The 13,781-nt window shown below is 46.7% G+C and overlaps 2 protein-coding genes across 2 annotated transcripts in view; both read left to right on the top strand.

Moving 5' to 3' along the window:
• Positions 1-9,558, top strand: part of baz2ba (bromodomain adjacent to zinc finger domain, 2Ba) — a 73,556-nt gene extending 63,998 nt beyond the window's left edge. Inside the window, exons 24-38 of the mRNA XM_030781357.1 lie at positions 234-457; positions 1,061-1,135; positions 1,410-1,638; positions 1,787-1,849; positions 1,969-2,113; positions 2,519-3,258; positions 4,195-4,459; positions 5,030-5,185; positions 5,386-5,546; positions 5,766-6,073; positions 6,743-6,878; positions 7,464-7,610; positions 8,217-8,521; positions 8,976-9,119; positions 9,258-9,558. Coding sequence (XP_030637217.1) covers positions 234-457; positions 1,061-1,135; positions 1,410-1,638; positions 1,787-1,849; positions 1,969-2,113; positions 2,519-3,258; positions 4,195-4,459; positions 5,030-5,185; positions 5,386-5,546; positions 5,766-6,073; positions 6,743-6,878; positions 7,464-7,610; positions 8,217-8,521; positions 8,976-9,119; positions 9,258-9,414 — 3,255 coding nt within the window. The 3' untranslated portion in view covers positions 9,415-9,558. The remainder of the gene's footprint in view (positions 1-233; positions 458-1,060; positions 1,136-1,409; positions 1,639-1,786; positions 1,850-1,968; positions 2,114-2,518; positions 3,259-4,194; positions 4,460-5,029; positions 5,186-5,385; positions 5,547-5,765; positions 6,074-6,742; positions 6,879-7,463; positions 7,611-8,216; positions 8,522-8,975; positions 9,120-9,257) is intronic.
• A 3,001-nt stretch (positions 9,559-12,559) lies between these two features.
• wdsub1 (WD repeat, sterile alpha motif and U-box domain containing 1) overlaps positions 12,560-13,781 on the top strand; it is an 11,839-nt gene continuing 10,617 nt past the window's right edge. The window contains exons 1-2 of the mRNA XM_030781171.1: positions 12,560-12,957; positions 13,108-13,295. Coding sequence (XP_030637031.1) covers positions 12,560-12,957; positions 13,108-13,295 — 586 coding nt within the window. The remainder of the gene's footprint in view (positions 12,958-13,107; positions 13,296-13,781) is intronic.

Raw genomic sequence — 13,781 nt, 5'->3', positions numbered from 1 at the left:
GTTATGGAGTTAATCCACTGGTATTCTGAGCAGAAAAACATGTTTCATACGTTCCAGAAGTAGAAAATGGATGCAAAATTAAAATGTTTATTTGTTTTAAAGGTTCAGGCTGATTATATCATCTTCACAACACACACACACACACACACACATTTTTGTGTATAGGTCTGTTTTGTCTCATTTGTGTCTTCCTAAAACCTGTTTCTCTCTCTCTCTCTCTCTCTCTGTTCCAGGCCAAGTCTATCCTGGGGGACCATCTGACTAACGTGGGACTGAACAGGGACAACGTGTCGGAGGTGCTGCAGCTCTACATGGAGGCTCACTGTGCTCAGACGGAGCTGGGTGAGCTGGCGGAGAGTATGAAGACCAAAGCCTTCCAGGCCCACACGCCCGCCCAGAAGGCCTCCATCCTCGCCTTCCTCGTCAACGAACTGGCCTGCAGCAAGAGCGTGGTCAGGTGAGTGTGTGGGTGTGGGTGGGTGTGTGTGTGTGCGTGTGCGTGTGCGAGCAGGTGCGTGTGTGTGAGTTTCTGTGTCAGTTGGTCAGATCCACAGTGTGTGAGTACGTTGGAACCTTCTAAGTATTTGTGTGTGTGTGTTGGTGAGTCTTTGGACAGGGCCGTTGGGCACACTGAAAGTACATAAGTATATGTTATAAGAGTGAAAGGACGTACGTATATGTAATAAGAGTGTAGTGGGTGAATGAAGGCATGGGTGGAGGTGTTTTCGTATCTGACTGGTCTCTTTGTTTGTTGACTGAAGGCGTGTCTCTGTAGCACAGACGTGCCTCCACCTGATGAGCAGGCTCATGTCTCTGGGATATTAATCCTGAGATGTAATAGTGTGAGGGGATATAGAGAGAGGCTGACCTGCTTTATTAATGGCTTATTGAATAATTAATAACATTCAGCGGCTGCCGACTCAGAGCATTTAGAGTTCAGTGTGTCACACAGGCGCACTGCTGCTTCAGGGATGAATGGATAACTAAGATCTGTCTGTATGTTTGTCTGTGTGTGTGTGTGTGTGTGTGTGTGTGTGTGTGTGTGTGTGTCTGTTTACAGTGAGATTGACAAAAGCCTGGATCACATGACCGTTCTCAGACGAGATGAAGGCGCAGTGGAAGTCAAGCTCAAGAAGTGAGTGTTTTCTAGTCTCCCTCTCTCTCTCTCTCTCACACATAAACACACACACACACACACACACTCACACAAGCACTAAAACCTTCCACTGTTACCTTAATGCACAATGTTGCACACACAGATATCAGTTTGAGACATTACACCACCCACAGAAAAATCTGGATATTTGGATGTGGTTGGTAACAGGATATTTGAACATATTATCCTCCTTCCTCTTGTCCTTGGCACTGTGTGTGTGTGTGTGTGTGCGTGTGTGTGTGAACCCATACAGGCTGAAGACAATCCACGCCAAGCGGACGGGCAGACGCGAGGCCAGCGCTGGAGGGGAGGAGCCGCTGGCTGCAGGGACGCCCACCGCCGGCCACAAACGCAAGAGAAAAGGCGGAGACAGCGACGAAGACGAGGATGAGGAGGAGGACAGTGACGAGCAGGGAGAAGACGATGAAGAGGAGGAGGAGGAAGAAGGGAAGAAAGGGAAGAGGGTGGAGACGTGTGACGAGGTTGGCAGCATCGCTTTCCTTCATAGCCTGCACGAGAGCCTCAAAAAACGAAATCTGTGCATATAGAGTCTGTACTTTACAGTAACACTTCGTGCTTGACTGTGTGTGTGTGTGTGTGTGTGTGTGTGTGTGTACACCTGTTTTTCAGGATGAAGGGGACCAAGCAACCAGTATAGAGGAGCTGGAGAAACAGATTGAGAAGTTATCAAAGGTAAAAGCAGAGGCTACATTATAGCTCTCGCTAACACACACACACACACACACACACACACACACACACACACACACACACAGGCTGACACTGGGTTATGTCTTTCTGTGTGAGTGCAGCAGCAGAACCTGATCAGACGGAAGCTGTTTGAGGCGTCTCACGCGTTACGCTCCACGATGTACGGGCAGGACCGTTACCGACGGCGTTACTGGGTGCTGCCGCAGTGTGGCGGAGTCTTCATCGAGGCCCTGGAGAGTGGAGACGGTAAGCCAGCACACAGTGTCACTGCTGTATCGGCTCATTAAAAAACAATCAAATAACATACACGTGCACATGGTAGATTGTGTTGGACTTTCAGTGCAGTTAGTTTCAGTTTATTCGCTGAAATGAGTGCGTTTCTTCAGCGTCCAGTCAGTCAGGTCTGTGCATTAGCCTCAGGATGGAAAAGGACGATTAAGAGTGAAGAGTGACTGATGGGAGCACACGCTTGTCTCTGGGTTGGATAAACATTTCCAGATAGAGATGGGGGGGGGGGGGGGGGGGGGGGGGGGGGACACTAGTGAGGCGGTAGATGAGTGGGGGTTGTGGATCTGTGCAGGTGTAGCATTCTGTGATGTCGTCTGTATGGTGTCTGGTTGTTGCTGATGTTGGGTGGTTGTTCTCTCTCAGGACCAGAGGAGCTGGAGAAGGAGAGGGAGAGGCTAAGGAACGCGGAGGCCATTGTGATCAAAGAGGAGCCACAGGAGGAGGTGCAGCCGGAGGTGCAAGCCCAAGTGAAGGAGGAGGCCCAAGAGGAGGTGAAGGAGGAGGAGGCCAAGCCTGACCAGGAGCTGAGCCGTGATGAAGGTGTTTGCGCCTCCCCTCCTCCGCCGGAGGGGCTCCAGCAGGAAGATTCCGAGCAGCCAGAGCCCCTCACTAAACCCAGCCCGGTCCCAGAGGAACCCGCTCAGATGGTCACCGAGGCCCCTGATGGCTGCCCGGCAACTGTTACCGTGGCAACAGCTGGCTCACCTCCTCTCTACACTACCTCCCAGCCGGTGATTCCTGGCGCAGACTCAAGCCCTTGCCCGGAACCTGTCGCCGTCGCCGCCGCCGCGCCCACAATAAACCCGCCCATCGCTCCTCCTGCTCTTCTCAGCAGCCCCGCCCCCCTCCAGCAAACCCCAGGCCTGTTACCCAATGACCAGCTGCTGCGGGTGCTGACGGAGAGGAGCGGCCACTGGTTCAGCCTGTTACCCCGTTCACCCTGCGACGACTCATCCCTGACCACTCCCTCTGTCAGTCAGCAGGGCTCCGCCCCCGCGCCCCGCCCTAAATCCCCAACAGTCTCTGCACCTCATCCCTCTTCTGTTAGCCCACTCAACGCCATGGCCACAGGAAACAGTAACCTCACAATGTCACCTCCACAGGTGGGTATCCAAACTAATCGACCAAATGCCATGTTTGACAGATATACAGCCTTATTTATTTATTTATTTATTCTTCTCCATTCTCTAAGCACTCTGGAATGTCCAGTTACCCGTGCTCTAGTACATCTTCCCCTGTAATGGCTAGAACAGGGTTTCTCTTACGAACTTTCTTTTTTCACATCACGAGTAGCATAGTTTCGTTAAGTGAAGTGCCAGGCATGAAGATAGAGCACTGTCAGCCTAACTCTGCCCTGGAACAACATCTCTAATTGGTCGTTAGTGTCTAGCGTTTGACCGGCGGGAGGGAAACCGACCTTGGCCGACGCGCCGGCCTAAGGGAACAAGGCCGGTTTGTGTTTCCCTGCACTTAAAAACCTCAGTCGCCAAGTGTGGCACATCACATCTTAACCAAGTACTCCCTTATGTGGGTCACAGCACCGGGTCATAATAAGTGAACGGCCCAACAGTACCGTAAATGGACGGACCAGGTCGGGCCACAGGACCACGCTGCTTTGTTATTAATGAATGCGTAGTGATTATAATGACAGATTGGAGCTAATTTATAAAGTTGTTCTCACACACACACACACACACACACACACACACAAATAAATCTTTGACTTGTACCAAACCATTGACTCTCCCGTTCATTTGGTCCCAATTAATCCTAAATTATTGGCTGGTTTCCCAGACAAAGATTAAGTGAAGTTCTGGACTAAAATGATGCTTTTGGTGGGTGTTCTCTGTTGAAAATCATTTTTAGTTTTGGACTTAATTTGCTAAATTTGGAAAACCTGACCAGTGTGGTTTTGTTTATTTCTAAAAGCTAACAAAACATGTGTAAAATACACATAGAGTAAATAGCTCTTTGGCCTAGAATGTTAACAGCTGTTGCCTGGAAACGCTGTACAGATGAATCTGAATCTCTCTCTCTAGGTGAAACCAGTCGCTTCACTGATGGGTTTGCCCATGTGTGGATGGTCGGTTGGGGTGGTGAGCCCCAACGTGCCCCACTGTAGCAGCCCAGTGCCCGTCTACCCGTCAGCCGAGGGCAGCGCCAGCCCCCTGCTGGCTCCCAGTGTCTCCACCAGCAAGAGCGGCTCTCCGGTGCCCCTCGGAGAGAAGCTCCAGTCTGCGTCCTCGCCCGCCATAGAAATGCCCAGGAACCAGGACCATCCGGTACCGCAGCCCATTCCAGAGGGTGAGTGTGTTTCATACATATACGCACACACGCGCACACACACACACAAATGCATACACATACATGCAGACATACACATATAGACACATGCATACACATACACACACACACACACACAAATACATGCACATACTTGCAGACATACATATATAGACACACACACATACACACACACACACACACACACACACAAACGCACACACATACCACACACACACACACACACACATACATACATACATACATACATACATACAAACACACACACACTCACACAAACTCACAAACACGCACACACACAAACACATACATGCATCTTCGCTCACTCCCTTCTCACAATACATCACTCACTTTTCAGATCTGTCTAGGTTGGTGTTTTGACTGTTGATGTTAGCCTGTGTCAACAAACCCTGTTGACAGTTATTTTGCACAGTGCATGCCAAAGCTTGTGTTTGATTTCAGCGCAGGGTGTGTTCTAGACACTCACTGACAGTAATTATCGTCACCTTTCGTAACACTCGTCCGAACCTTTTTGGGGTCTTTTTTTTTTTTTTTTTGGGTGTGGTCCAGACATGCTGACAGGCTGGTGGAAGGTGTGTGACATGGAGGAGCTGCGTTCTCTGATGTCCTCCCTCCACAGTCGGGGAATCAGAGAACGAGCACTGCAGAAACAGATCCAGAAAAACATGGAGCTTATCGCCCAGACCTGCTCCAAGAATAGAGACGGTGAGGCCTTGGCATTCTCAGCATCTGATCTCCTCCTCTCGGGCTCAGTCTCTCGCTCCTCGCGCTCTCCCACTTCTCCGTCACTCTGTTTCAGAATATAATTATACGTTATCTCTTTTTTTTTTTTTTAATCTGAATATCCACCGTCCCCTCTCTCTCTCGCTCTCTCGCTCACGATACATCCGTCTGTGGGTCCACAGTGGCGGTCATGGAGGTGTCAGAACTGGACGAGGGCCAGGTTTCTGTGGAAACGCTGCAGGAGTGGTGTGTGGAGGAGCAGGCCATGGAGACGGACATCGCTCTGCTCCAGCAGGTGGAGGAACTGGAGAGGAAGGTCACGTCTGCCAGTCTACAAGTCAAGGTAAGAGCAGAGTGTGTGTGTGCGTGTGTGTGTGCATGTGTGTGCGCGCGCAAATGCATGCACATCACAGTATTATTAATACCATAACGTCATATGACCTGTATGTATAACCTGGAGTCAGAGCAAACTGAAGTTTTACTTATAGATCTAAATAAAGTTTTTTCTTCCATCAAACGTATCGCGAGGATATCGCAGTCTCATTCCCCCCGTGTCGTGCAGGGTTGGATGTATCCCGAACCCCAGTCCGAAAGGGAGGACCTGATATACCACGAACACAAGCCCCTCCCCAAGCACCGCCCGGGGGCGGAGCCGCAGCCGCAGGAAGAGCGGGGTTCCGACCGGGGCATGACGCGCCACCCGAGCAACCCGTTGGACATAGCGGTGACGCGGCTGGCAGAGCTGGAGCGCAACATTGAAAGAAGGTACCTGAGGAGCCCCTTAGGGAGCACCATCCAGATCAGGCTGGATAATGTGGGTACAGTCACTGTCCCCGCCCCCGCTCCATCCGCTAGCGCAGGCGGGGAAGGGTAGGTCATCCACGTCACCGAGCCACGCCCCCTCCTTCTCAAACTCCTCCCACTCTTCCTCCTCCTCCTCCTCCTTGTGTCTCTCTGCTGACTGGTTGGGGCTGCTGTGCTCGTGTTGTCCCCCCCCTTTTTTTTTAACCCTCTTTTTCTTTTTGGAAATTTTTTTTACCTGCGTCCTGCCTGCCTTTTTTATTTTTTTTCCCGGCTGCATGGTTTGGATGTTCGGCACACCGATCATTTTTGTCGTTGCTGTCGTCGTTGTTGTCCTTGTTGTTCAGGCCTGTTTTTTTTTTTTTTTGGTCTTTTGTATTTGCATGGAGCACTGTACCAGTGGTGTTTTATTCACCTGAACTCCGTCCCCTCTTCAACTATGGCTATGCTCACCTGCTCCAGTGAAGTGTGTCTATGTGTGTCTGTGTGTGTGTGTGTGTGTGTGGAATTGAAAATGAACCTTCATATTTCTCCAGCGTTTAATATATCATTTAGTACAGGTTTGCGTGCGTCTTAGAACAAGCAAATAGTAATAAGTGACACTTTGAGTAGAGAGGGTATTGTTTATGCGTTAAGATAAGACGACCCTTGTTATTTAGACCGGGTTGTGTTGTGCTGGAGTGTATAAATGTGCGCTCGGTGTGTCGGCGCCTGACGAGAGCGTGTCGTCCATTTTAGGGGAGAGGAGGAGATCGCTCCCGGGATGAAGGTGTGGAGGAAGGCTCTGTGCGAGGTGCGTAACTCCTCCCAGCTGGCCATGTGTCTACAGCAGCTCCAGAAGTCCATCGCCTGGGAGAGATCCATCATGAAAGTCGTAAGTCTTCACAGCAACGTATAGCCCTCTAGGGTTTTTTTCCTTTTCAACCATCTTCTACAGTCGACTTTTCTTTTTTTTCTTTTCTTTTCTTAACATCCATTATAGTCTGAGCGCTAGACAGAGCTTTCGATGAGGGGCATTAATGCGCGTTCACACTCCGTGTTCATATTGCCTACTGTTTGCAAATTACATTGGGAGGTGTTCGTAGCGTTAATTGTGTTTGCGTTTGTGTCTCTGTGTGTGTGCGCGTGCGTGCGTGCGTGCGTGTCTGTGTGTGTGTGTGTGTCTGTGTGTCTGTGTGTGCGTCTGTGTGCGTGTGTGTGTGTGTGTGTGTGTGTGCGTGCGTGCGTGCGTGTGTGTGCGTGCGTGCGTGTGTGTGTGTGTCTGTGTGTGTGTGTGTGTGTTTGTGCGTGTGTGTGTGTGTGCGTGTGCGTCTGTGTGCGCGTGCGTCTGTGTGCGTGTGCGTCTGTGTGTGTGTGTGTGTGTGTGTGTGTGTGTGTGTTTGTGCATGTGCGTGTGTGTGTCTGTGTCTGTGTGTGTGTGTGTGTGTGTCTGCGTGTGCATGTGTGTGTGCGCGTGTAGTATTGCCAGATTTGCCGTAAAGGAGATAACGAGGATCTGCTCCTGCTGTGTGACGGCTGCGATAAAGGCTGCCACACCTACTGCCACAAACCCAAGATTAACACCATACCCGAGGGCGACTGGTACTGCCCTGCCTGCATCTCCAAGGTAGCCTACCCCCGCCTCAATGCACCGTGTTTACTGATCGCGCTCCGCGCAATGAGAGTAATTTACACTTCAGTAATGGTTCTGTGAGTGTTTGTAAACTCAGGTCAATGTTATTCCAATTTTAAGTGAGACATTTTTGCAGGTTCTGTTGCTAGAAGAAGGAATGCAGGCTTTTTTTGTGCGCCAAAACTGATAACTCATTTGACAGCGCATTTTAACATTTTATGACGCTAGCTTAACACACCTGAATCCACTGATTATGGACTCTCTGATTTGTAGGGAAGAATTACAGTATCTCAGTTAGATCTGGTATTTGGAAACACCATGAAATTATGTTTTATTAAATCTCCTTTTAGGTACAGCATTTTATCACTATAACATCATTATCATTTTAGCACTATAATATAATTATCTCTACCGTCATGATTGTGGTAAAAATATTATTTTATTTAATGTTATGAGAATTTGACCCCTGAATCTTCTGAATTTGGAGTAGTTCTTGTGCGGTACTCCGTGTCAGTCCCTCTCACTCGGTGTGTGTGTTTGTGTGTATATTTGTATGTGACTGCATCTGTGTGTGTGTGTGTCTTTGTCTTTCTCTCTCAGGCAAGTGGTCAGTCTCCCAAGAACAAGAAACCCCAGAACCGTGTGTCAGGCGGCACAGGTAAGAAGGCGACCGACTCGGCCAAGCGGAACAGGAAGCCGTCAGAGATGTCTGAGGAAGATGGGGCGGCAGCAGGAGCGGGGGCAGCGGCGGCGGCCAGCACCAGCAGCACCACCCCAAAGAAAGCACCGCCCAAGGAGTCCAAGAAGAACACGCCCACAACCACGCCTAAACAGGACAACCAAGGCCAGTGTGTGAAGAGAGCCAAGACGGCCAAGGACAACAACAGGGACCTGGGCCTCTGCAGGTACTGACACAGTACTGACTGAATGCAAAAAAGTGTCTTCCACTGAAAGTACCGGCACAGTACTGGTTGACCGCAAAAAGTGTCCTCCACTGAGGGTACTGACACAGTACTGGTTGACCGCAAAAAGTGTCCTCCACTGAGGGTACTGACACAGTACTGGCTGACCGCAAAAAGTGTCCTCCACTGAGGGTACTGACACAGTACTGGCTGACCACAAAAAGTGTCTTCCACTGAAGCTTAAGGTTTATCAGAAAGTCAAAAAGTTAACATATATGCTGGATGGAGAGCTAATAGATTGATAAGAGTCTCTTTCAGTATGTTAGTCACATGTATGTGTTTCTGTGCAGAGTTTGAGTATAGTGTACCTGTGTTCTCTTTGGGTATTGACATCTTTGAGTCAGTGTGTCTGTGATGGAGTCTACGTGTCGTCTGATTGTTGTATCTGCCATGACAGGATTCTCCTGGCTGAGTTAGAGCGCCATCAGGACGCCTGGCCCTTCCTCACGCCCGTGAACCTCAAGTCGGTCCCCGGATACCGCAAGATCATCAAGAAGCCCATGGACTTCTCCACCATCCGAGAGAAGCTCGTTAGCAGCCAGTAGGTTCCTCTTTATGCTCGCTCTCTCTCTCCTCTCTCTCTCTCTCTCTCTCTCTCTCTCTCTCTCTTTGACAGAACCCAAAAGCTGCGATTATCAAAGATGCCTTTTTTTTTTCTCACTATGTACTCTGTCTGTAGGTACCAGAACTTGGAAACTTTCATCATCGACGTCAACCTGGTGTTCGACAACTGCGAGAAGTTTAACGAGGACAACTCCGACATCGGCCGGGCGGGGCACAACATGAGAAAGTTTTTCGAGAAGAGGTGGACGGAGCTTCTGAAACAAACAAACTGAGCTGTTGGGAGACACTGCGCTCAGGATCTCCAAGACGACTCGACATTTCAAAAAAAAAAACTACAGAGAGAAAATTTCACATCCGGAAATGACCAGAGAGCATCTAGCTAGAACCGACAAGTCAGTTATTTTTTTCCCTTTTTTTTTTTTGTTTTTTTTTTTTGTTTTTTTTTTTTGTTTTTTTTTCTGCAATCCAGGGCCCTTGAACGAAAATCTCAACTTGAACTGAGTATATGAGACAAAGCTGGTTTGAATACATTGAATCACACCCAAAGAGGCCCGGGATGGAGGGTGACTTTGTGCAATACCATTTCCTTATATAAAATAAAATTGAAAAAAAAAAAAAAAAACAGACAAAAAAACAAACAAACAATCGCACTGAATTTTCAACCATCAGAGCTGTATCTAGGGAAAAAAAACACTTTCCACTACCTGTAAATACCATTTTTTTTGTTTATTTTATTATTTTTAACTTTATCGTTAATATTATAGTGAATGTATTTAATTTTTTAAATGATTATTTATGACTAAATAAAAAAAAAAGGTCCACTCTTCATTTTCTATGAAAAGGAAGAAACAGCAAAACTGCTTTAAATCTTATGGAATGTTTATTTGTTTTGTGTTTTTTTTTTCCTGCTCCAAATATGAAACAAAGCCAAGAAAAAAAAGGAAAACTGTTTACACTGTTCTGTGCCGTAAAGGGCATCGGAGTATTCATTATGGTTAAACTGATTTCGCTGCGTTACTGTACAAACACAGACTGGCAGTGGTGACCCGTATGTATATACTGTCTATTAATGTCAATACTGAGTCTCGTTTGGAATGGTGTGTACATATTGTTTCGGACATCGGATATTGTTTTATTGCCTTAGAACGACTGTAGCATTTTATTTTAGTCTTAAAAAGTGATTAAACATCTATTGTTTGTACAGTATATACATATCCTCTTCAAACACTGTGGTCTCCTTAATCTTGGTAGTGCCTCCCCTTCCGTACAGGGTGTAGGGATTTTTTTTTTCTTTTCTTTTCCTTTTTTGTAAGGTTATTGTTTTCTAATATAACATAAACACACCCAGGCCTCCTCACAGTCGACTTACTGTACAATGCTCGTATCGACACGTATAGACAACACGTCGGAGTATTTTTAATCGCCCGCGCGCCTCTGCCAAGCCACAGAGCGTTCCGTATCCACTTTGTTAAAGTCTCTCCGTGCGTCGTGGCCTACTGGAGGTTTTTTGTACCCGAGTCAGAGTACTTGAAGTTATTTTATTTAAAGATATTGTGGGAAAAACAAATGGTAGCGTTCTTTTTGTAGGAGCATTATTTTTCACTAGTGTGTGTGTGAGTGTGTGCGTGTGCGTGGCACGGACCTATTAAAAGGATGTTTTTAAAACCAGTTCGTGTGTTTTGTGTATTTTTTCATGCGATAATGTGACGTCTTCTGCGTATATGCGTTTTTGTTTTCTTAAGAGGGGAAACAACGATAACAACAACAGCGATAATAATAAAACATTTCTTCATGTGTTAACAGTTTGTTGGGGCCTTTAAATGAGTCTATATTTGAGTTGACATTGTGAGTTTGTCATGTCCTAAAGTTACGCAATTGAAGTGTATGTATTTTGTAAATGACACCTACTCTGTTGAAGTCTAACAAATCACATCTCTTGACATCCACTTCTCATGGAGATGGCGCAACGCTTTTCGAGGGGGAATACTCAGGAAACGGTGTTTCTCGATGAGCTGGAAAACATTAAACCTAAACACGTTCATTAAGGGTGTTCCTACCGCTGCACCATTTGAGGCAATTTGATTTCTTGCCCTTTGAGAGCTTACATTTGACAACTAGCTTCATGTTTACCCAAGCTCTCGCTTCCCTGAGGCTGTAACATGGCAGCGCTTACACTCCCAAAGCTCCATAATTTACGAACTCCCATCACGCCGATACAAAGAATTGTGCAGCGTTGCATGAAGTGCCAAATGACTATACTACAGTAAAAGTAAAAAATACCTCTCTGGAAAATGACACAAGTAAAAGTTAAAGTTACACGTGAGAAAACTACATTTTCATTAAATTATTTGAGCTGATCGCAGGATGCTGGTGGTCGATTTTTGTAACGCTTCAGTGACGTCACATGAACACCTACAAGAGATGACGGCAACTTTGTCAAATATAGGCTATGCTAATATAGTAATCTAAACAGGATATCGATACTGAGAAGGGAGTAGAAGAGACTGGCACATAGTTATACCACCTGCACTACAAAACGCGAGCTGGACATAACCATGGTAACCTCGAGGACTGTAATGTAGTCTATGGGAGGGCGCAATGAAGCGGAATAATTCACGGAGTGGAAGCATTTATTGTTTTCCGCTGATTGTGTAAAGAAGTTAATTACGAAGGTGTCGGGTAAAATGTATCGGAGTAAAAGTAGCCATTTGCTTCTGAACACGTAGTGAATTAAAAGTGGAAGTTTACAAGCATCTACACATTTACACAAATATTTTTATGCACGATTAAAGTTAAAAAATGCTCCCAAAAATACTTGAGTAGAGTGACGAAAAGTTTCCACTTAGTTAATGTGCAGCACTGAAACTGTGATACAAATTTAAAAGCGTAGACGAACGAGACGTTTTTCTTCATTACAATCTAACGCTTTTTAATGCTATTACCGCTTTGTAATCTTGTAAACAAAGAAACATGTGGTCCCTAAAGTACATCACGTGATCATGTTACGCCCATTTCACATCCACCGGGAAGTGACTTGGAGTGGTAGGAAGTGCGGGGGGCTTTATCGATCATTTGAAACAAATGAAAGGAAAATAAGGAAAATAAGATTTTGAAACGTTGAAAAGCTGGAGTTTTTAGGGTAGTTTCGCTACACATGTCGATGTTTAAAGTGAACAGAAAAACGGCAGCTTTCCATCAGCTGAGCTACTTGCGATGTAGCATGCAAAGTAGCATTTGTTATCCTAGCTACTTTAGCTAACCTACAACAAGTGTGACTGCTGTAGCGTAACATAACATAACATCATGTTAACATTCTTTGAGAAAACATTTTACACCAGCACTGCCCTCTTGTTTTCTGAAAGTCACCCATTTCCTGTTATTTCTTTGAACAGGGATCAAATCGGATTATCATTCAAGATGGTGTCTCTCATTTGCACCTTACAAGACCACCGGGACGATGTAAACTGGTGCGCGTTCTCCGGCACCTTGCTGGCTACGTGTTCGGCAGATAAGACCATTCGTGTGTATTCCACCCGAGACTTTTCCGAGCTGCCTTTCTCCCCGCTCTCTGGTCATGGCTACGGGGTCCACTGTTGCTGTTTCAGCGCTTGTGGTCAGTACCTTGCCTCGTGTTCCACAGACGCTACAACGGTTGTGTGGAGCATGGACACCGGGGAGATAGACGCCGTGTTGGAGCACCCAGGTAGAAGCCCCGTCAGAGTGTGCGCTTTCTCCCCGGGTTCCTCTCATTTGGTGTCTGGTGCGTCGGACGGTACTTTAGCTCTGTGGGATTTCCCCACAAAGACGTTACGCAGGTACTTTCAAGATACCCAAGCAAGAAAACCTTTTCACCCATTCATCTTCTTAACCAGACTGACACGGAGATATTCTTTCCGTCACTGTTTAGAACGCTTTATTTTGCGATGTTTGATCGACGTGTTGAGTTCGCTTTTATTCTGTTCCAGGACCGGGGCAGTACCTGACACTACCCTGGTGGCCTGCTCCTTTACTCCGTGTGGCCAGTATTTCGTCACAGGGTCGACATACGGAGACCTTCGGCTCTGGGACCTGAACGTGAACCAGCTCCATGCAGAGAAAAATGCCCATGACCTCGGGGTCACCTGCTGCCAGTTTGCTTCTCAGATCATGAAAGGTAGGATAATTCAATTCCCAGTATGACCTTTGACCTAAACATACACACTGAAACTGTTAGCTGCTGTAAATTTCCATTTCCTTTAAATTTCCTTTCGTCAGCAAGAATTGGTCAGCTGCACTGATCTTGAATGAGACCTCAAACTGAAGTCTTTTGACTTGTACCTGGTTGCAGCTTGGTATTTAACTCTTTTCTCTGCTGTATACCTTGCCACTGCCTTTTAGTCTCAATTTTATTTTCTTGTGAGATGGTTCCTATGCCTCGTCCCCATTTGAGTACATCAGCAGGAACTATGTCTGAATGTAATCTCATTCTCTGTTCCTTTAATTACTACACACACACACACACACACACACACACACACAAGTCTGGGACTTCAGTTTCTGTAACAAACTCCTCTGAAAAAACATTATCCTCCGTGACAACCAAATCAGAAAGGAGAACGTAATCAAGTTGAATCATTTCTGTACTCCCGAGCGTAGTGTA

Source organism: Chanos chanos, chromosome 8, assembly GCF_902362185.1.
Source record: "Chanos chanos chromosome 8, fChaCha1.1, whole genome shotgun sequence".
Lineage (NCBI taxonomy): Eukaryota > Metazoa > Chordata > Actinopteri > Gonorynchiformes > Chanidae > Chanos > Chanos chanos.
This window is presented reverse-complemented; position numbering and strand designations above follow the sequence as displayed.